Source organism: Calypte anna, chromosome 20 (genome assembly GCF_003957555.1).
Source record: "Calypte anna isolate BGI_N300 chromosome 20, bCalAnn1_v1.p, whole genome shotgun sequence".
Taxonomy (NCBI): domain Eukaryota; kingdom Metazoa; phylum Chordata; class Aves; order Apodiformes; family Trochilidae; genus Calypte; species Calypte anna.
In genome coordinates, this window is record NC_044265.1 from 1,321,463 (window position 1) to 1,342,724 (window position 21,262).

General features: G+C 53.6%; 1 protein-coding gene across 1 annotated transcript in view; it reads right to left on the reverse strand.

Moving 5' to 3' along the window:
- CHD6 (chromodomain helicase DNA binding protein 6) overlaps window positions 1-21,262 on the reverse strand; it is a 90,201-nt gene that overhangs the window by 52,093 nt on the left and 16,846 nt on the right. Inside the window, exon 2 of the mRNA XM_030462988.1 lies at window positions 5,839-5,896. Within this exon, the coding sequence (XP_030318848.1) occupies window positions 5,839-5,871 (33 nt within the window). The 5' untranslated portion in view covers window positions 5,872-5,896. The remainder of the gene's footprint in view (window positions 1-5,838; window positions 5,897-21,262) is intronic.

Sequence of the window (21,262 nt, forward strand, 5' to 3'; positions counted from 1 at the left end):
GAGGCTTATGTTACTTTGCTCAAAAACATCTTTATCAAACACTTGAATTTCAGGCAAGCCTCTAGTGCAGCTGGCATGGGGATGGCTCTGGGCTGGGAGCCTTCCTGACCGAGCTGTTCTGCCAATGCCCCATTTCCATGAGCACTCACTGGAACCCTCAGTCACTTATTTACCTCCTGATTCCTCCTAAAGGCTTTTTAGCCCTGAGATATTTGGGAAAAAAATGATTATTAGACACTGTGTCTTTAGCAAGTGGTTCCTAAAAATCTTTTTAGTTCTGCTTTGTTATAGGTTTAGTTTTAAATTCCCAGAATATGTGTCCTTTTTCTTGCTACAACTTTTTTTAACTAATGAAAAACAGCATTTTACACTGAACAGCCTCCTCTACATGTCTTATATGCCCATCTAGCTATGTAGGATTATTGTTTCTGGCATAGTCTGGAGGAGAGGAGAGGAGAGGAGAGGAGAGGAGAGGAGAGGAGAGGAGAGGAGAGGAGAGGAGAGGAGAGGAGAGGAGAGGAGAGGAGAGGAGAGGAGAGGAGAGGAGAGGAGAGGAGAGGAGAGGAGAGGAGAGGAGAGGAGAGGAGAGGAGAGGAGAGGAGAGGAGAGGAGAGGAGAGGAGAGGAGAGGAGAGGAGAGGAGAGGAGAGGAGAGGAGAGGAGAGGAGAGGAGAGGAGAGGAGAGGAGAGGAGAGGAGAGGAGAGGAGAGGAGAGGAGAGGAGAGGAGAGGAGAGACACTGGGTTCCAGGTTTTGGTGGGAGATGCCCATCCCTGGACCTCTGGTCCCACACTCAGGCAGCCTCCACACACCCAGCAGGTTTCTTACCCTTGGAGCTCTGCCTTTGCACTGTCTCTCAACTGGCATTTTCTTGGTGATGACTGTAATGATTCCTTGTTTTTTAGAATACACTTTTAAGTAGAATTTTTACATTTTTTTATTCCCAGAGGGATCTTCTCTAAATTACATTTCATCCTGGAAAGCAGGTTCCTCAACAACAGCTGGAGCATGAAGTCTTGTCCCACATCTCCAACCACAGGCAAAGGGAAGACCAGGTGAAAAAAAAAATGTTTAAAACCTCCTCAGAGAGCCATGAAGGCTAACAGAGAGCACTTAAATTGCATGACCCCATCAGAGGGCAAAGCCAAGCTTAGGGTGGACCTTAACGGTGTGTTTTCTTTAGTTAAAATTAAATATTTTTAAATATTAAAATTGTTTCTTTTAATTTACAGTCCCAATTTGACTTGACTTCCCAGTTTTTCTTTGGGACTTAAGAGGAAAGGATGAGAAGAATGGGTCCAAGCACCCAGGAGAGGCACAGTAAAAGGGGTCAGGCTCAGCTGGATGGGGTGGAAATCCTGCAGCTCATGCCCAGCCAGGACAGAACCCCCCCACAGCCACTCTCCATCACCTGTGTGACCACACCACCCTCCCTGCCTCCAGTGCTCCCAGGTCCCCACCCCATGGCTGGGCAGACACCTCAAGCTGGCTCTGACCTTCCACACTTTCCATGCCATCCCCAGCACTGCTGGGAGGTGTCATGGGAATAAAGAGGACATTGCTGGGGGCCACCATCCCTCCTGATCCCTCAGTACCATACAAAGCTTGGGGGAGGGAAGGGCAAAGAACACCAGCCTGATGTTCACCCCTGTCCTGGGCCCTGCAGGTTTTTTCCTGCATTTCCAGCAGGACAAAGCTCTGGCACAGCCCCAGGGTGTGAGAGGCACCTCCATCCTGTGAGAGGCCATAGCTGAGCCCTTCTCATGGTCCTCACCAAAACCAACAGCCCCTGGCTACCAGGCTCATGCCATCCCCACCACACATCCCAGCTGGCAGGGTGACCAGAGCCAGCAGCAGTGGCCATGCCTCCCTGCAGCCTCCAGGAAGCCTCCACAGAACCTTCCATTGGCATCTAGGGTAGGGTTCAAACCTCACAGAGATCTGTACTCTACCTGGAGTGTCCATGGGGACCCCAACTCCAGGGGTCACCAAAAGTTTCCACAGAGCTCAATGTCCTGGGGCTGCTCAGCTTCCCCCACAGCACTGCCTGAGGCCACCAGCCTGGGCTGGGCACTTTCCACAGCTCTTCCTCCCCAAAGTGGGCACACTGGTGGCCACTGGTCCAGTTCATCTGAGCAGCTGGTTGCAGGGCCCCAAGATGGCCTGGAAAAGGAGGTTCTTACACACACAGCTTCTTGGCAGCCTGCTGAACCCCTCCCCCTCCCTCCACAGCTGCAATCCCCACCAGTGGTGTGCACAGCACAGGCTGTTGTCTTCTGGTTGTATTCTAGGTGTCCACACCCCTCGTTTCCAGCTCTTAATGCAATGCAGCAGAAGCTAAAAATACACAAGTGCCACCCTCTGTCATGCCTCTGAGCAGGCTCTGCAGTCACCACGGATGTGTGTGATGGAGGTGGAGCCTGGCTCCCTTCCCCAGACACTCCACCAGGACACAGCCTTCAGAAGCTGCTGCTGGGAAGCTCCATCCCATGACCCAGGCAGCCCTGGCACTGGGGACACCCAGCACCCTGCCACAGAGGGCTGGCCAGGCTCTCCTCCAGAGGCAGCAGGGTGGGAAGGAAGGCAGGGAAAGAGCATGGGAAGAAGAGGGAATGGGCAGCAGGGCAAGGAGCACTGGGGAGCAGGGGTAAGACCAGGAGCAGTGGTCCTGGCTGGGGATGGAGGAGCAGGACAGCATCCAGCTCACCCCCTGCCCTTCATCCTTACAGGAGCAGATGCACACACAGGGCTCAGCAGAGCAAAACTCCTCCACACACTGAGGGTCACCACAGTGACAATCTCATGACCAGGAGCCCATGGACACAGCCTGGGAATGGGTCACAGGTGCCCTCAAGGCTGGGGAGCCCCTGTTCCCCACACCAGCTCCAGCTCCAGTCAGGACCCTGCTCCAGTCCCAGGAGTTCTGGTATCAGCCCCAGCAGCATTTGCAGCAGGTGGGATGACAAAGCTCACCTTTCATCTAAACTCACCCATACAATTCAGGGAAAAAAAAATCATTTTATGTAGTCAGCACCTGAAGCAAAAGCAGGCAGAGCTCCCACAGACACTCCTGGGGCCTGCACACCCCAGCACATCCCCACAGCACCATGTGGTGCCCTGGGCTGCTCCCTGCCTCCCCACAGCCACGGGTCACTGGGGACCAGGCCATGCCCACTGCCTCCAAGCCCAAGCTGCAAGGTAGGAAGAGCCCTTCAGGAAAAGGTAGGAACCAAGGAGTGACAGGGCTTCCCAGCTCATCCATCTCCAAGAGCTGAACAGGATGGGAGCAATTCCACAGCTGTAGAATAAGGAGATTTACAGGCACTGTGGCAAAACTGCATTTATTTTAGTTCAGTAGTTCTCAGGTTATCCAACAAGTCAGAGCTTGTCAGAAGTAAACAGGAGTTGAAGACCCTTCAGTGCCTGGGCTGGAGCAGGACACAGGAGAGGGAGCCCAGGGAATGCTGGTGCTGTTGGAGCCCTCAAAGAAAATCCATCACTTGTCACTGCTCTGTGGGGTAGCTGAGCACCCCAGCCCCACCTCCACCAGCAGACAAGCACCCTGGCTGGAAGCCTCCTAAGTCACGAGGGAAGTGACAGGTTTCTTGAGTTATTCACAGCTTGATGACAAATCCACCAGATTTCCATGCATTACTAAGGAAGAAGAGTCATGCAAACACAGTCCCTCATCTGGTGCTCCAGCTGGCAGCACCCTGCATCCTAAGCCAACCCAATCCATGCAGGAAGGGTGGCAGTGCTGCTCTGAGATCCCAACTCTCCAGCTCAGGCTTCATAATCCACTGGTGGTGGTCAGGGACAGAACAGTGAGGTCTCAGGGCTCTCAGGGCCCTCAGGGCTTGGGAAAGGAGAGAGCACACCTATAACTCCTTCCCAAAGGAAGCTGACAGCTCTCCTGCCATCCATCACCAGTATTTTGCCAGCCTCTGCATGAACCTACACCTAGAACCAAGCTGGAGCTTTTGTAGGTGAGAGGCTGGCAGGGAGACATCTGTGGAATCATGGGGCCCTTGAGAGCCCTGTAAACTACAACCAGCATCTCACCTTCTCCAGAGAGACTGGAGCTCAATGGACTTTCAAAGTCAACAGCCCTCCTTGGTGCCTTTTTACAAGGTGCTGGAGCTTCTGGGCTCTAGTGTCCAGGAGGACCTGGAAGGGCAGCTCTTGCTAGTTTTGCCTCCACTGCTGCTCAGCAGGAACTGCAGAGCATGGCAGGGAGCCACTCACCTTGGGAAGTGTCACCCCTTTCAACACATCAATCAGGAACTCAGAGTAAACCCACGAGCACTGCTTAGCCAGGGTTTCTTTCTAACACTGAACTCACAGCAGCAATGCTGACTGCTGCCCAGACCCTCCCAGGAACACCCCAGCACATCCCTTGCAGAGCTGGTGACCCCAGGAATGCTGCAGCCTGCTCCATAACATGCTGCAAGGATCATCCTACACTGCTGCTGGCTCAGAGAGTTCAGGAGATGAGCAGCTTGACCCCCACCCCTCCTTGCCCACACTGGCACTGCCTTTATCTCCCCCCCAGACTTTATCTGCAGGGGCAGTTTCACAAAATGCTTTGGCAGCTGAGCCATCTAAAGCCTCCAAATGCTCTACTAGGATGATTTTGGTGTGCTTAAAACCCACATTATTTCAGCAATCCCATTTCCAGAGCAGCCAAACCTGCTGTATTAGTCCAGCTGAGGGGTGGGAATTTCTTACCTGAGCTTTGCTATCAAAGGAGAGAGATCATCCCCCAAAGCACCTTTGCTCTCCTCCAGACTTCCCCCTGCTCTGGCAGGAGTGATCCAGCAGTGCTGGTATGCAAGACCTGTGGTGTTCCCCCTCCTCCTCACCTTCAGGCTGCCTCTGCTTCTTCACAGCATCCTCAGGAGCCATCAATAACTCACTGCTTCCTACAGCATCACTGCTCTGTACACACCTGCCCAGATCTGCAGCGTTTGGCTGCCTGCAACCTCCTCACAGCACACTTCCCTTTTCCAAACCCTTCCCTCCCTTCCTCCTCCCCTCTAACCTGCCGTGACAGCAGGATCTCCAAGCTGCCCTGAGCAGCACCAAGATGCTGCTTCAGAGCTGGCTGGAAATGGAGCTGAGATTTATCCCTTAGCTCAGTGTCCAATATAATGGTTTCCCATTAAAAGCAGCACAGACACAGCTCAGCTCAGGGTGGGCCTTTGGTTTATACCTCCAGCCAGATTTCACCCCAGCAGGCAGAACAAGGCTCCAAGCATGTAACAGGTCCTCTCCCCTTCTCAGAGTGCTGATGGGCAGGTTCTTCCCTTGCTCACAGTTAATGCAGAACCTGCTGGCTCACACATCTCCTCTGGGAGCAGCAGGTGGGTATGATCTGATGCAGCAAGTCAGAAATGGCAGCTTGGTGGGATGGGATTATTTCTGAGCATGGGAAGATTCCCTGGCCAAGCTCTGCCAGCCCTGCAGACGTCATCCTCCCAACCTCCCCACTGGTGTTAGTCCTGGAGCATCCTGTTATTAGCAGTAACCACAGCAAACAGGAGGGTTTGCAATACAACAACGAGTAGCAGGGACTTTGAGGGAAAAGATGGGTTGCACCTCTGCAGGGAAGAGAACTAAATCCTGAGGATAAATCCCACCTTGTTCAATTGCCCACATCAGACCCATCTGCTCTAGGCTGCAGTTCAGGTCAAATTTCAAAGTGGTGAACTGGAGCCCTAACTGGAAATGCAAGGGTCACTCCTCCCCCTTCCCACCACACAACTGCAACAATTCCCACACAGGACATGGTCCCCTAGGCCATGCCAGCTGACTTGGGAGAAGGATAGAGGGTCACAAACCTGCTTTTCTTTTTTCTGTATTTTCATTATCATCAAATCTGGGATGAATGTTATATTTCTGCAAGACACAACACACAAAAAAATTCACAATAAAGAGTCTGGTGAGCCTGAGGTCCCTCCTTCCACATCACCCATCCACGAGGCCAAACCAACCCCTGTGTCACTCACAGCAATGAAGCTGCAGGACTGAAAAGCTCTTAGGGACAAGCCTGGGGACATCTGCTCCATGGCAGAGCACACATCTCCCACAGCTCAGTGCTACCTGAACCCCACCAGGACAGCCCCACCTCCCAGCATCAAGAGCTGGATCCAGGGAGAGTGGAGCTGCCTCCCCCGCCATCTCCAGAGCCCAAACCCACCCCGGGCACCCTGGAGTGACGTGCTGGATGCTGCCAACCCTGCTGCAGCCCAGGGAAGCAGTAAACAAAGCAGCCTCTGCCAAGCAGCAATGACAGCAGTAAGAGAGGGGGAGAGGATGCAGGAGCTTGAGGAGCTCTGAGCCCTACGGAGCTGTGATGGGGAGGAGATGGGGCAGAGCCATGCTGGCAAAGCCCATCTCCAGCCCTGGGAACAGTGCTGGGGCAGCCTGTGTCCCAGGGGATTCCCAAGGCACCCACACCAGGCCTGGCTGGAGGGGCTGGAGGTGCCAGTCCAGCTCTTCACAGCTCCTGACTGCCTGAGGCTGCACCCAGGCACCCACACTGTCCCCCATCTCCCCCCAGAGGAGGGGACCCATGAGGGACCTGTGGTGCAGCTCCCCCCAGCTCTCTGGGGCACTGTTCCCCCAGGCTCCCCACACCACAGCTCAGCACCATGGCTTTGCTCTGCCTTGGTCCAACAGCACCATTCCTGAGGGCTCCTGATGGCCCCTGCTCCCTGCAGGCACTGCCCGAGCAGCTGTGCCCACACCCACAGACCCCACACCCACAGACTGACCACCCACAGACCCCACACCCACAGACCCCACACCCACAGGCCCTACACCCACAGACCCCACACCCACAGACCCTGCACACAGAGGGTGTAGCTGGGAATGGGATGATGTGGGATGGCTTCAGCTCCCCCGATGAGGTGCCAGGGGACACAGTGTGGTCACAGTCCTGTGCCCTCCCCACAGCAGCCCCAAGGCACTGAACAGAGCTGCCAGGGTTTGCTCAGGGGATGCTTTTTGGGGAGCTGCCCCTCGGCAGTGGTCAGCTCCCACAGATGCCAAAGAGCCCAGAAACACTTCAGAAGTGCTTAAAGCAGAAATTTCACCCCCCTGTGCCCCTTGTTTCCCTCTCATTCCACGCAAATCCCATTCCAGGAGCCAGAGCCAGGCCACAGCCCCCCTGCACACTGCAGCTGACTGGGTGCAAGGCTCAGCTCACCCTCCTGCCAGCCCAGACACCTCCAGCACATCTCCCCTCCCCAGCAGGAACACCCCACAAGCCTCAAACCTCACCACAACCTGAAGCCATTCCTCCCCTGACCCAGCATTTCTCTTCCCACAGGGGACAGACAGCCCAAGGGGTCCCACAGGTGGGCAGTGCAATTCTGCACACTGATGCTGGTCCATGGCTCATGCCCACCACACCAAGGAGAAGAGACAAAGGCTTCTAACTCTGACTCCAGTTATGTGGCACAAGCCAGGTCAGCACATCCCACATACAGGCCAAGCTTGGTGGCAATAAAGCCACCAAGAGGAGGAATCTGATGGCATCTCTGGACAGGATGACAGAGAACTTCTTTCTCATGACTAAGCCTGCCAGCCCCTCCTGTACTCCTCCAAATGTGTCCCCAAAGGGCCTGGAGGACAAGGGGCTAAGCCAGGCTGGAGGATGGATGCAGCTGCAGCAGTGGTGCTCTGCAGGAAGGACCAAGAGGCCACTGCAGCTCACAACAATCCTGATGGGCTCCAGCAGAGAGCAGTCCCATCCTGAGGGTTTGCTAAGAGCTGGCAATCCTAGAGATCTGGGTTTGGTTCAGCTTTCACAGAGGCCTCTGGGCTTCAGGAATCTCCAAAGTGCTCATCTCACCCCCTCACCAGCAGCACATGAGTGTGGTGACTTTCTCCTGCCAGCCCCAGCCTGTGCCCAGCAGGTCCTGCTGGGGCCCATCCAGTTTCTCTTGACTCCCAGGGCAGGAGATGCTCTTGCCCTAACTTTGATTTCCAGCCTTTCACTCACAGATTTTCTTCTGGAGTAACCCAGAAGATTGATCCAGGCCCTCTAAGCACTAACATTCTGTTTTCTTTCCATCATGAGAAGGCTGTGAGCTCCCTTAAGATGCCCCTTCCCCAGCCCTGGCAAGCCATGGGGTCCCCTCTGTGCTCAGGGAGCTTTCCCCATCACTTCCCTGTCCCCAGGACTCTCAATGACCTGTGGCTATGTGCCCAGCTTGCCACCTGGCAGGCACTGAGGATTTCTGTAGGCCAGCCCCAAAACAGAGCTCACACAGCACAAGCAACTTCCCAGCCTGTGGGCTGAGCCCTGGCACCCAGCATCACAGACCACAGCACCCAGCACCCTGCCCCTGGCATGGCATGGGGACACAGCAGGACCTCCCCCATGCCAGGAGCTATCATATGAAGCCCTCCAAGAGCCATAGCACCTCACCAGCCTGGCTCTGGCCACCTCCAGAGCAGGGCCAAAGCCAGCCCAGAGGGACCATCAGGGTGTCCACAGCCCTCACCCCCCCAGCATCTGTCCCAGCAGAGCCAGGGCCCATAGCAGAGCACCCAGGTGGTTTCACTGTGACCTGGGAGATGTCAGGGAAGGAGAAAGGCTCAGACTTTGTCTGCAAGGCAGCAGCTCAGCACCTCTGGAGAGCCAAAGCCAAGATGAATACCTTGCTGCAAGTCCCTCAGCACTGGGTTAGCCCAGGCTGAAGTCTCCCATCATGTGGCCTAGAGAGCTCACTCGTATCTCTCAGCTCTGGGTTTTCAGGTCTTTTTTATGTCAAAACAAAGCAAACATCACACAAGGTGGATCACACATTTAGTGGCCTGGGTGCCAGCATGCCAACTACCTCCTGTAGCTGGTAACACAGGCAGCTGCCAGCAGCTGAAGGACCAGGACAAGGGATGCAGGAAGCTTGGTGCCCCAGTGAGCAAGAGGCCTGAGGCTGCACACACTGCAGAGCTCAGGGAAGGGCTGCTGGGCCCCACTGCCATCAGCCTTGGTGGCTCAGCCCCACAGCCCTGGCCTCTGCTCCCATCAGCTTCTGTTCTGCCACCGCTCTGCCTGTTCACAGGCACTGAACACTCCTCAGGCTATGGCAGGACTCAGGGCATGGATGCAGGGATGGTGCCTGCAGGCAGGGATGGACAGTGCTGGAGGAAGGGGCAGAAGGCAGTGAGCTTCAGACCTGCCCTGAACAACCTCCAGACCTTCCTGAGCCTCCTGTCCAGCAGCAGGGACAGTGGGCAGGCAGCTGGTGTGGGCAGCAGGTCCTGTGCTCCCATCCCTGTCCGCAGCAGGGATGTTTCTGGGCTTCCCAGCAGGAAGAACAGCCAGGATCCTGCTGTCACCACAGCCCTCTGCCTGCTGCCAGAGCCCCTGTGGGCCAGGCTGGGGTGCATGGAGTAATATCTGTGCTTCCCACAGAGTGCACAAGCACTCACCTGCACACACATGGCTGACAAACAACATTTACCAGGTCAAAGTTAGTATCAGGGATTGTATTTCACAATTCCTTGAGTGTGGCAGTTGCAGACCACCTCTAACTTCAGAGGTTTGCAAGAGCAGAGCAGAAGTCTGTCCCTGGGCAAGCCAAGCCACAACTGGCAGCACTGGCACACAGTGATGGGGAAGGAGATCTGGGGCAGACCCTGGCATGCTCTGGATGAGCACAGGCACAGGACAAGGGTCCTTGGCAGGGACAGTGCCCATGAGTCCTCACCACAGGTCACAAAGCAGGACAGATCATGCCCCAGATCTCTGCAGAGGCCACAGCTGGCAAGGGACAGGCAGGAATGGAGTGAGCAGAACCTCTTCCCTTCCAGCTCCCTCCCAAAGAGCCAGGGGGAAACATCTCCAGGTGTCCCTCCTTCTGTCTGTCCACATCACTGGCCAGCTGCCTGGCCCCAAGGCATGGCACTCCCTCCTCCAGCAGCAGTCCCAACACCAGCACACAGCTCTTCTCCATGCCCCATCCTCTGGTTCCATCTGGGGAGCAGCACACAACAGTGTCACCCCCACTGCACATCCAGGGTGTGCATCTGCCTTGACAGAAGAAGCCTGGACACCAGTCAGACCCAGAGGAGACAGTTCAACAGAGAAACCCAATCTGGCCATGTGCAAAGTCACTCAAGTGCAAGGAGAGGCCCAGCAAACTCATTGCAGGTGTCAGGAGTGCCTGGTCCCCTGTCCACACCCAGAGCCAGGCCACCCCGGGGGACAGCAGCTCCCCAGCTCCTGGGGTGAGGTGGCATCTGTGGAAGGCTGCATCAAACTCTGCCAGCCTGGGACCAGTGGCACTGTGAATCCCAGGGGACCTCATTTAACACATCATATTGTTCATAATCCTGTGGGGGATGTCCTGCCACCACCTTAGGGGACAAGCTAGAGAGGAGGAAAGGGACACGTTGGTGTCTACATGGTGCTGGGGTCTGCTTTTGGCTGCTGCATCCAGAGCATCTCACCTGGTCTCAGAGCCAGGAACTTGTCCAGCATCTTGAAGGGAAACACCACCTGCTAGGGAGCACCAACAGGCTGGCAAGTGGATATACACACCAGAAACACACTTAACTACCCATTTCCATGCTAATTAAGTATTTGCAGATTAAAGAGAAACTCTAATCTCAAATGAGACAGCCCAATTTTCTAAATGAGCTTATGGTTTTCATATGGAGATCAACATGTTCTGACTAGCACATCATACAAGCCTCCAGCCTGCTAGATTCAGCACTGTTGCCACTGTCACAAGTGGGGAGTTTTTATTCCCCATGCTCAACTTTCCAGGCCTTTTGAACCCAAGATAAACTGCAGGACATCCCACCTCAGTGCTGCCAACCTGCAACACCCCCAGCATCAGATGGCCACCAGCTTTTGGCTGCCACAGCCAAAGGCAAGTTGTCCTTCATGAGGTGGGGGTGTCACCTCCTCTGAACCCCCCGGGATGGGCAGTCCCCAAGTGGTGAGTGTGACCATGTGCTTGGTGTGTATTAGGAGACAAACAGAGCAGTGCTGGAACCTGGGGTTTGTCCCTCTAGAGGAGCAGCCCAACTCCCTGTGCCACAGCCTCTACAAAGCATCTGCAGTGATGTTTCCAGTTACACAATTTGGGCCACATCAGGTTACCATCCTCCTCCCTTGGATTTGTTTTTATTGTTCTGAAAGCTCAAGACAACCCAGCACCAGACCTAGTCCACATCATGCCAGCATTCCCTGCCTGAGCTCCTCCAGGAGTTGCAGCAGCTGTGCACAAACCCCAAATATTATCAGCAGTTCCCCACCTGAGCCAACACCAACCTAAGCCCAAGCAGTGACCATGTGCTATTCCCTTTCTCCCAGCCTTCCCACAGGAGCAGCCAAGCTCTCCTCTGCAGCAGGAGGATTGATCTTCCCAAATGAAATCCTGTGGCATGGCACAGCACTGCTGCCACACAGCCCCAGGCACCAGCCCTGCAAGCACAAGTGCTCTGTGAAAGCAGCAAGAGCTGACTGCAGAGAATGGCATCCACCTCACTGCACACACAGCTCCATCAGTGCACGTCCCCGCGGAGTGCTTCACCTTTGCTTTCCCTTAGAAATGGGAAAAGAACTTCTCCAGATGATCTTCAAGTGGAGGAGAGAAAGAGGTGTTGAAAATAACCTGAGAACAAAGAAAAGGAAAAGCTGCAGTGGCCCACAGTAAAGAGCCAGAACTTCTCCAGGACTAAAGAACTTTAACCACAGGTTTCAGAAACATGTTAGGCAAGTTTGGGGGAGGAAGTCAACGTATGAAGGAAAAGGAATGAAACTGCAGCAGTAACAGGGATACCCAAAGGCACACAGGAGTTACTCCAGCTTGGCCTGGATGAGCCACAGCTTCTGCAGACACCAGAGCTGCAGCAGAGCCTTGGCCATGGTGTGGCCCCCTTGCAGCACATGATCCATGGTACTAGAGACAGGACAACAACATTTGGAGAGCACGGCCCTGGGGAGAACCTGTGTGCTGGGAATGCCTTCCAGCTCAAGCAGGGACAGCCCCCCAGGCTGCCTGGGACAAAGCCACCACAGATGGGCTGCTGCTGAGGATGATTTTCAAGATGACACCTGATGGAAAGACAGACTGCCACTGCCTCCATCTTGGTGGGTGTCAGAAGGAGAGGAGGGGTCCTGGCACAAAAGCCAAAGCTCCTTTCCAAACTTTTCACCATACAACACACATGCACACCAGAGCATGCAGTTTCTTGCTTCCTCAACACCATCTGCTGAAAATCTAGCTCCAAGCAAACAAAATACACATTTGTGTGCTCACCCTCAAGTGCAATCCATGACTGATGCACGAGCTGGGCATCAGCTGAGGACTGATCTGTACCTGCACTGCTGCCCCAGCACCAGCCAGGGGAGCAGAGACTCCTGCACCAGTCTGCAGAGAGGCTCCCAGAATGAGCAGCACCTGAACAAAGCAGAGCAAGTGTGGAGCACCCAAGGAGGAGTTAGATTCATCTCTGAGCAAAGCAGAAAAGGTACTGATGCAAAGTCCAAGCACAGGGTCCCAGCAAGCACAACTCAAGAGCTGGTAGCACCAGCTTGCTGGAGAGCCAGCCCCCCATGTCACCTCCTCAGGGTCCCACTGTTCTGGGAGCCCACAGGTCCCTCCCAGCACCCCACAGCACAGAGCAAACACAGAAATGGGGAGATGAGGGGGCTCAGGGCACCCTCTGCACAGGCTCCCACATACCAGGCACGGATTTTACAGCTACATAGGCAACACATCCTTCCTGGCTCATAGAAAGCTCTGAAATATGGAAAACAGAGAATAACAGAATCCTTAAGGTTGGAAAAGACCTCTAAGATCATCAAATCCAACCATGAGATGAAGCAGTGCGTGCTCAGACAATACCTTGCCAGGATCAAACCACCTCAAAGAGGCAACTTAACGTGGGCTGCAGTTCTCCCTACACCTTCCTCCACTACTTTGGAACACCACATTCCCTTGAAATTCTCTGCCCAGCTGTTGCTCCATCCTGGGTGCACATTCCCTCTCCCCAGACATCTGCCAACAGCACCATTCAGCCCCAAGCTTCTGTTGGGGACATCTCTATGTCACACAGCACGTCTCTGCTCCTCTGGGCTTTGGGGAGCCTCCTCTGGCAGCTCTCCTGAGCTTTCATCAGGGGCAGCACTGGAATGGGAAGCTTGACTTTCTGTGCCTTTCTTCCTTCTCTCTTCCAATACAATTATTTTATATTTATATCCTGCATAGGGGGCTAAAAGGAGCAGGCAGGCAGCCCCACACTGCCAGCCCAGGGCTGCTGCTGCTCTGCACGCCTGGGGCTCTGCTTTCAGCCTGGAGTCAGAGAGGGCTGAAGCTGAAAATAACCCCCACTCCCCTTCCCTGCACTCAGCCTCCAGGAACATCCAAGCCAAAACATTCAGTGCTTGCAGAAGCTGAGATGAGGAGAGCAAATGGGGCAAATTCAGGAGGCTGGGGAAGGCTGGGAGAAGTCTGTGCCAGACCAGCGGCCAGGAAGAGCTCCTCTCCAGCTCTGTCCAGCTCCTCCTGCCATCACACCTTGCTGCAGGACACACTGACCACAGGACGTCCCTAACCAGTCCTCAGCAGCCAGCCCCACCAAAACCAGCTTCCTGCAGCCAAGAAAGTATTCCTGGCTCTTTCACCAAGCCTCTGGAAGCTCATCCCCAGCAGAGCAGGGCCAGCCCAGGAGAACACCCCATGGCCCCTCTGTGAGCCTGACCCACCCAGGAGTTACTGTAAGGCCAGGCTGGCCCAGCAGACTTTGTTCTCTCATTTACCCAAAGAGCTGAACACATCCTAAATATCACTGCTAGCATCCAGTCCTCAGGCCAACTGCAGGGTTGGGTGACAGGCATCTGTGGCAGAGCCCTGTCCCAGTGTCCCCATGGGTACCTGGGTACCTGCCTGCAGCATCTCCTGCGACCACATGGCTGGAAGAAAAGTCCCAAGTCACAGTGCTGGGAGCAGGAAATCTAGAAAACAAACTGCCACAGGACACCAAAGGATTCCTAGTATGCAAAAATAGGATGCTACCTAGCCTGCAACTGGTAAACAGCAATCAAACAAGCAGCTCCCCATGGCCCCCCCTTATCCACCAAACAGAGCTCAGGTAACCTCAGACATATCCCATTGCAGTCTCAAAGTGACCCAATAAAGTCCCTCAGTTTAATGCAGTAAGCATATTTTTGGTCAGCTTTTGAAACTTTAAAGACAACAAAGTCTCAAACAATGCTCTCTAATATTCCATCATCATGGCACAGCCAGTGGTCTTGTCAGGGTTTAACACTGGCCCAGCAATTAAACCAAATGCCAGATGCTCTCTGTTAATCCCCTTCTCCTCCCTGATACAGAAAGGAGAGAGAGTAAGGGAGAGAGACTGATGGGTTGGAAACTAAACTACACAGCTTTAATGAAACAGGAATGATGTAAAAAATTACTAAATCTATACAAATATACAGGAAAATGGATCCCAGGTTCCTCCCCCCTCCCCCCAATAACTCTCACATCACCCCAAGGCTGCAGGGCAGCCCTGGGAAAGTCCAGGCTGGAATCCTGGGGTCAGCAGCAGTTGGGAGCTGGAGGCAGGAACACACAGATTCAGGCTGGGATGGATCAGGAGCAGAGGCAGAGGAAGGGATGGAATCCTCCCAGGATGCTGAAGCAAACAGGGACAGGGGAAGAAGGGGAAGCAGGAAGGGGTTTGAGCCTGGTGATCCCTCAAGTTTATACTGAGTGTGAGGTGTCTGGGATGGAATCCTCTGTTTGGTCAATTTTGGCATCAATCTTGTCTGTTCCTCCCCAAAGGAGGGTTCCAGGTGTGACCTTTTTACTCCTTCTCTCCTTCTGGAGGACAAAATGTTCCTCAGAGCTGAGCAGTGTCCTTGGTTCTGCACACCAGTCTCTGGCTGTAACTATAAACATGGAGTTATCAGTCCCAGCAGCAGCCACTGTCTGAGAAACTTGCTGTTCATTTCAGCAAGTGCAGCTATTTACAAGAGACTGAGCTGAAAGCAAAAGTACAAGACAGAAAATTACCCTGATCCTTGCCCAAACCAGGACAGGTCTGTAACCACAGCAAGCAGCATTCTTCTGATGCTCCAGTCTGCCTGGGAAGATGCTTGCTGCAACACACTCCTTCTACCCAACTTTCAGGATAAGGGCAGCCAGGAGGGAAATCCTCATGCAGTGCCCAGGGAAGCTCCCTGAGAGATTCTAACAATGTGTCGGCCCCCAAAACCTTGCTTCCAAAACTGAGGGTGCTCAATAATATTGCAGAAGAATAAATAATTTCTAATGCTCATCTCATCACCTTGTGCCACAGTGAGCTCTCTCTGAAGTTCTTACACTCAGCTCGTTTTGGGAGCTCCTGTGGGAAGGGGGAAGGGGACAGGGCTGGGCAGGCAGCTCCCTGGGAAATGGCTGAGCCCAGGCTGCTGCCTGCTCCCTCCAGAACCAGCCTTGGGGCCAGGGGTGTGTGTGCAGCCCCCCGAACCAGGACCCTGCCCGGGCCAGCTGTCAGCTCCCAGAATAGCTCAGATCAGCTGCAGAGGATCAAATAATTGCCCCAGTGATGGGAAGCACCAACTATTTTGAGCTTCCTGGGAGCACTGCTGGGCATTGGGGGGGGGCAGAGCGAACACTCCTTCAAGGGTTTGTTTTTCCCCAAGAACACCAAAGGGTTTTTCAAAGAGGGTTTAAACCTCAGACTTGCTTGTTGAAACAATTTTCCAGACTTGGAAGCTGTGTTTCATATCAGGAAAATATAAAATACAGATGTTTTTCACCAGAGGCACAAGCCTGACATCTCCCACCTGCCCTCCCAGAGCAGCAGGGAGCAGCAGCTCCAGGGCCATGGGGCAGAGGTGGCCTCAGTGCTCATTGCCCCCATCACAGCCACTCAGCAACCTGCTCTTAGATCCTTTTCCATGAAATCTTTTTTGCAGGTCACCTTTAAAAGCCACAGGAGAGCCCTAAAACTACTTTACAGGCTGCAAAATTAGTTATGCCCATCAAGGTTTTTCCTCAAGAAAAGCCTTGCCCACCAAGACTGCTTGCCAGCAGCAATGCCAGAATCCAAACACAAAGCTTGGATCCCGAGGCAGGAGGGAGCAGCCTGGCTGTGCCAGCAGCTGCATCCCTCATCATTCCTGCAGGCAGGAGAGGAGCAGGCAGGGCTGCTGTGCCATCCCTGGAGAGAGAGTGAGAAGGACAGGGACAAAGGGAAGCAAGCTCATGTTGCACAAACCCTGTCCAACTGCTCGACTCTGGAACACCAGCTTTCTGACTTCAAAAAAAAATAATTCCAGAAATTCATACATAAAATGGGGAGGAGAAAGGGGAAAAGGAAAGGGGAAGGGGGAAGGAAAGGGAAAGGGAAAAGGAAAGGGAAAGGGCAAAGGAAAGGGAAAAGGGAAGGGAGAGGGAAAGGGAAAGCAAAAGGGAGAGGGAAAAAGGTAGGAGTAGGGGAAGGGGAAGATGAAGGGGAAGGCAAAGGGGAAGGCAAAGGGGAAGGGAAAGGGAAAGGGAAAGGGAAAGGGAAAGGGAAGGGAAAGGGAAAGGGAAAGGGAAAGGGAAAGGGAAAGGGAAAGGGAAAGGGAAAGGGAAGGGGAGGGGAAGGGTAGGAGGAGGGGAAGGAGTATGGGAAGGGGAAGGGGAAGAGGAAGGGAAAAGGGAAGGGGAAGAGGAAGCGGAAGAGAGGGAAAAGGGAAGGGATATGGAAAGGGAAAGGGAAAAGGGAAGGGGAAGGGAAAGGGGAAGGGAAAGGGAAAGGGAAGAGAAAGGAAAAGGGAAAGGGGAAGAGGAAGAGATAGGGGAAAGAGAAGGGAAAGAGAAAGGGAAGGGGAAAGGGAAGGGGAAAGAGAAAGAGAAAGAGAAGGAGAAGGGGAAGGGGAAGGGCAGGAGTAGGGGAAGGAGTATGGGAAGGGGAAGGGGAAAGGGAAGAGGAAGGGAAAAGGGAAGGGGAAGAGGAAGTGGAAGGGGAAGAGAGGGAAAAGGGAAGGGATATGGAAAGGGAAAGGGAAAAGGGAAGGGGAAGGGAAAGGGGAAGAGATAGGGAAAAGAGAAGAGGAAGGGATGCCATCAAACCTCAGCTCTGCTCTGCCTTCTTGGCAAGCCTGGGGAAGGGAGCTGTGGTGCAGGTGCCAGCCTGGGGACAGGGCTGTGAAAGCCCTGCCAGAGCAGAAAGGGAACTGCCAAAACACCCAGCCTTGGAGCAGAGTCACCCAGCAGCCCTTGTCTGGGGGTTCAGCTGTAAAATTCAGCCTAGAGCTGAAAGACAAAAGCTGCAGTTCAAAAGGGGCAGAAAAGGGATCAGTAGAATAATTTGGGGGCAGCTAGAAGACCTCAGCTTGCAGAAACCTTCCAGGAAGATGACCTTGTCCAATGTTTAGCCCTAACATTAAGCTGGGATAATGGTCTGAAAAATTAAGTCCATATCTGCAGCTGGAGTGGGGCAAGAAAGGGGCTGCAAAAGTACCTGGCAGCCACCAAGAGACCCAGGCTGGGAGAAATCACTGTCCAGGTAATCAGCAGGAGACCTCTCTATGGCTTCCCAGGAAAATTAGGGTTATGGCTGAGCAAAAGAAAACCCGAGGTGCAGTGGCAGTGGGGTGAAGGAGAGCTCACCCCAGGAAAGCAGGGAGTGGAAGAGGCCTCATGGAGATTAAAGCCTTTGCTGGGCTAGGCAGGGAGCCTGGCTCAGGCTGGGCTGGAGAAGGAAGAAGAGTTCAGAGAATGAGAAAGCCCAGAGCTCCCCTGGGGCTGGAGAGGGAATGCTGAAAGGACCAGGAGCTGCTGAGAGGGCTGAGCAATGGCTCGGAGGAATTCCCTACAGCTCATCTGGAAAACAGCTCCTAGGGCTGGGATCTGATCTGAAAGCAGAAGGTACCCCCAGAGTTGGAGTGAGCTGGAAAGGAGCTGATGGAACACCCGGGGTGGGAGATGTCTGGGGGGGACCCTCCTTACAGCCCAGCAGACAAGCAAGGGTTGAGGCTGAGAAGCAGAAAGCCTCCTGGAGTTACCACTGGAGCAAAGGCAGAAAGGTGCTGCCAAAGGTAAGCAAGAGGTGTTGAGAATCATGGGCTGAGAGCTTTGGTGTGAGCGAGGGGTTAGGGGGCTTCAGAGAAAATCAGAGCCAGGGCTGAGTGAGAGGGGGATCTTGCAGCTGAGCCTGGGCTGGGGCTTCAGCAGCTGAGCAGGGGCTACCAAGAGAGCTGGGCTGGGCCAAAGTTTTCATCTGGGCAATGGCTGTGGGGCCTCTTCTGTTGTTCTGTAGGAAAATGAGAGCTAGAGCCAGAATTAGGGCTGAGGGAGAGAGAAAGCCTGGAGCTGCAGCTGGAGCACAGCTGGAAAGGGGCTGCCCAAGCCAAGCAGAGGCTGCCACAAGACCTGGGCTGGGAGAACTCTTTCATCTGGGTTTCCACAGCCAAAGCTCAGCTGGAATGGGAGAACTGGGGTTAGGGCTGCCAGAAAGCAAAAGCCTAAAGCTTCAGCTGGACCAGGGTAACTGGGCACAGATTTAGTTTGCCAAGAGTGGGAATCATCTTTTGTACAACAGGCCTTGTCAAAAGGTTCAACTCCAAAATTAGGGCTAGGGTAATAGTGATGGAAAGAGAAAAGTGCAGTGATACAACTGGAGCAAGGCTGGAAAGGGGCTGCCAAAGCAGAGTGGGGGCCTGCAAAGAGACCACAGCTTAGAGAAGAAACCTGCTGTCTGGAACAGGGCTCAGCAGCTTTCCCTACAGCTTCCCCAAAAAAGGGAGAGCCTGGGGTCAGAGAAAGCCTTGAGCTGAGAGAGGGGGCTGGAAAGGGGCTGCCAAAAGGAAATGGAGAGGACACCTGTGTTTGGACAAGTCTGTGGTCTGCAACAAGGCTTCAGGGCCATGTCTACTCATCCCAAGAAAATGACTGCTTGGGCTGAAGGATGAGAGCTGCCATTGGAGTGGGGCTGGGAGGTGGCTGCCAAGAGATTTGGTGTGGGAGATTTCACCTGTGGGGGTCCTTGCCTGAGGCTCAGCAGGAGAATGAGGAGTGGGTTTGAGAGAAGGAAAACTTCCCCATTTAAAGCAACACGAAGGCAGGACCAGGCTTCTGCCCTCCTTCAGTCAGGTACAAAGGGAACAGAGCACAGTGACAAACAGCATTTTTAAAAATCAAATGTTTGTTTTCAGAGGCTGATGCTTTGCTGAGCTGGCTGAATTTTTATGAGGACAAGTAAAAGACCAAATTTTGCCTTTTTCTGTAACCTCTTCCTCAAAAACAACATCCATTCTTGTAGCAACCTTAGAAAAAAGTCAGCCCCAGGCACTGCAAACCAGTGAGAGCTCAACGAGGATTATTCCTACTGTGCAGAGGAGCTTCATCACAGAGAACACCACCACCACCTAAGACTGAATTAGATTAAAACAGACCTTGTGGGAATGAGCTGTAATTAGACTGGCCCACAGCTCTGATGGTCTCCAGAGCCAAGGAGCTGAGAACACAGCAGGTACTGACAGAGCAGAGGACTGAGCCCACAGCTCAGGTGCTCCAGGAACAGTCAACAGGAGGAGTCTGCACCTCTCAGCTGTGTCCTACAGGACTTTTAGGGGACTATGGGTGGGCTCTCACATCAATTTGCAGTGTAATCCCCCAAAAAAACGCTGGGCTAATAGTTTAAGTTCATTGATCACCAAGATACCCAGCAAAGTGGTCTCCATGTAATAGAACACAACCACGGGTGAGGATGAGCAAGGAGGGGCAGCTCTTGGGATCCCAGCAGGACAAGAACTTAGATGGAACAGTGCAGGGGGATGGAGCTTTAGGTCTGCCTTGCTCCAGGAAAGACCCTTGCTCCAGGAAAGATACTGAGGGGCTGGAGAACATCCAGAGAAGGGAATGGAGCTGGGGAAGGGTCTGGAGCACAAAGTCTGCCCAGGAGGGGCTGAGGGCCCTGGGGGTGTTGATCCTGGAGCAGAGGAGGCTGAGGGGAGACCTTCTGGATCTCTGCAACCCCCTGAGAGGAGGTGGGAGCCGGGTGGGACAGTGGGGGTTGGTCTTTTCTCCCAAAGTTATGAGTGACAGGACAAGAGCAAACAGTCTCAAGTTGTGCCAGGAGAAATTCTGATTGGATATTAGGAGAAATTTTGTCACTGAAAGTGTTGTCAGGCCCTGGAACAGGCTGCCCAGGGCAGTGACAGTCAACATCCCTGGAGGTATTAAAATGACATGTTGATTGGTGCTGAGGGACATGGGGTAGTGGTGACCTTGGCAGCATTACATTTACAGTTGGACTCGATGCCCTTAAGGGTCTTTTCCAACCTGAAACAATTCTGTGGTTCATAAAAACTGGGAACAGTCCCCAAAACCAGTAAGGCCCATGGTACAGCAATGGGATTCCTCTGTCTCTCCCTTGGGGACATCTCCAGCCATGCCTCAGCCCTTCCCTCTCCCCTGCTCCAGAGATACCCACACAGCCCCCAACAAGGAGAGGCCCCAGGGACGCCTTTGGACAAAGAAAGCACAAATCTGAGTGCAGGATGGTGTTCCCCCACCACTGACTTTCACTGATAACCCTTCAAGCACGTTGTGTCCCAGCAGGAACAGCTGCTCCAACAGCCCCTCAGTCACAGACACACCAAGGCACTTCAAAAAGAAAGTTTTATTCATTGCTTTTATCCAGAGAGCAACTTTTCATTTCCTGGGGGGAAATCACATCTGCAGCGTGGTGAGGAAGGTGGGAGGCAGCAGCTCTGAATCCAATCCTGCTTTTGCTTTGCCTCCACTTCCCAGCTCTGTTCCTCTGGCTGCTCTCTCCCAGCCCTGCCCTGCCCTCCATCCCCTGACCCCCTGGGCAGCCCCTGGCACCCTGGTTCCTGGGAACACAGCTCTGCTCCTTCCAATGGGTTGTGCCCAGGGACTTGGCACTGCCAGCCAAAAGGGCTACTAGCCCAGGCAAAGCAGAGGCCACAGCATCTGCAGAAACTGATGGCATTTGCCCAAGAAAGCTCCTTATTCAGTGCAGCAGCAGGAAAAAAGATTTTTTTTTTTTTTTTTACTTTATTACAGCTCATCCCTGCAGTACAATGCCATTCAGCTTCCTGGAAGAGGCAGGTGGCTTCATCTTCAAACAGGAAAAAGAACAGATTTTATCTGTAGAAATAAGCTGCAGCAAGGCAGCAACGTGTGCAGTTAAAACAGAAATCAACACCCAACCATCAGGTCCTCGGAGACCGTCAGACCTGTTCAGAAGGATGGACAAAAGGGAACTGTGGCTTCC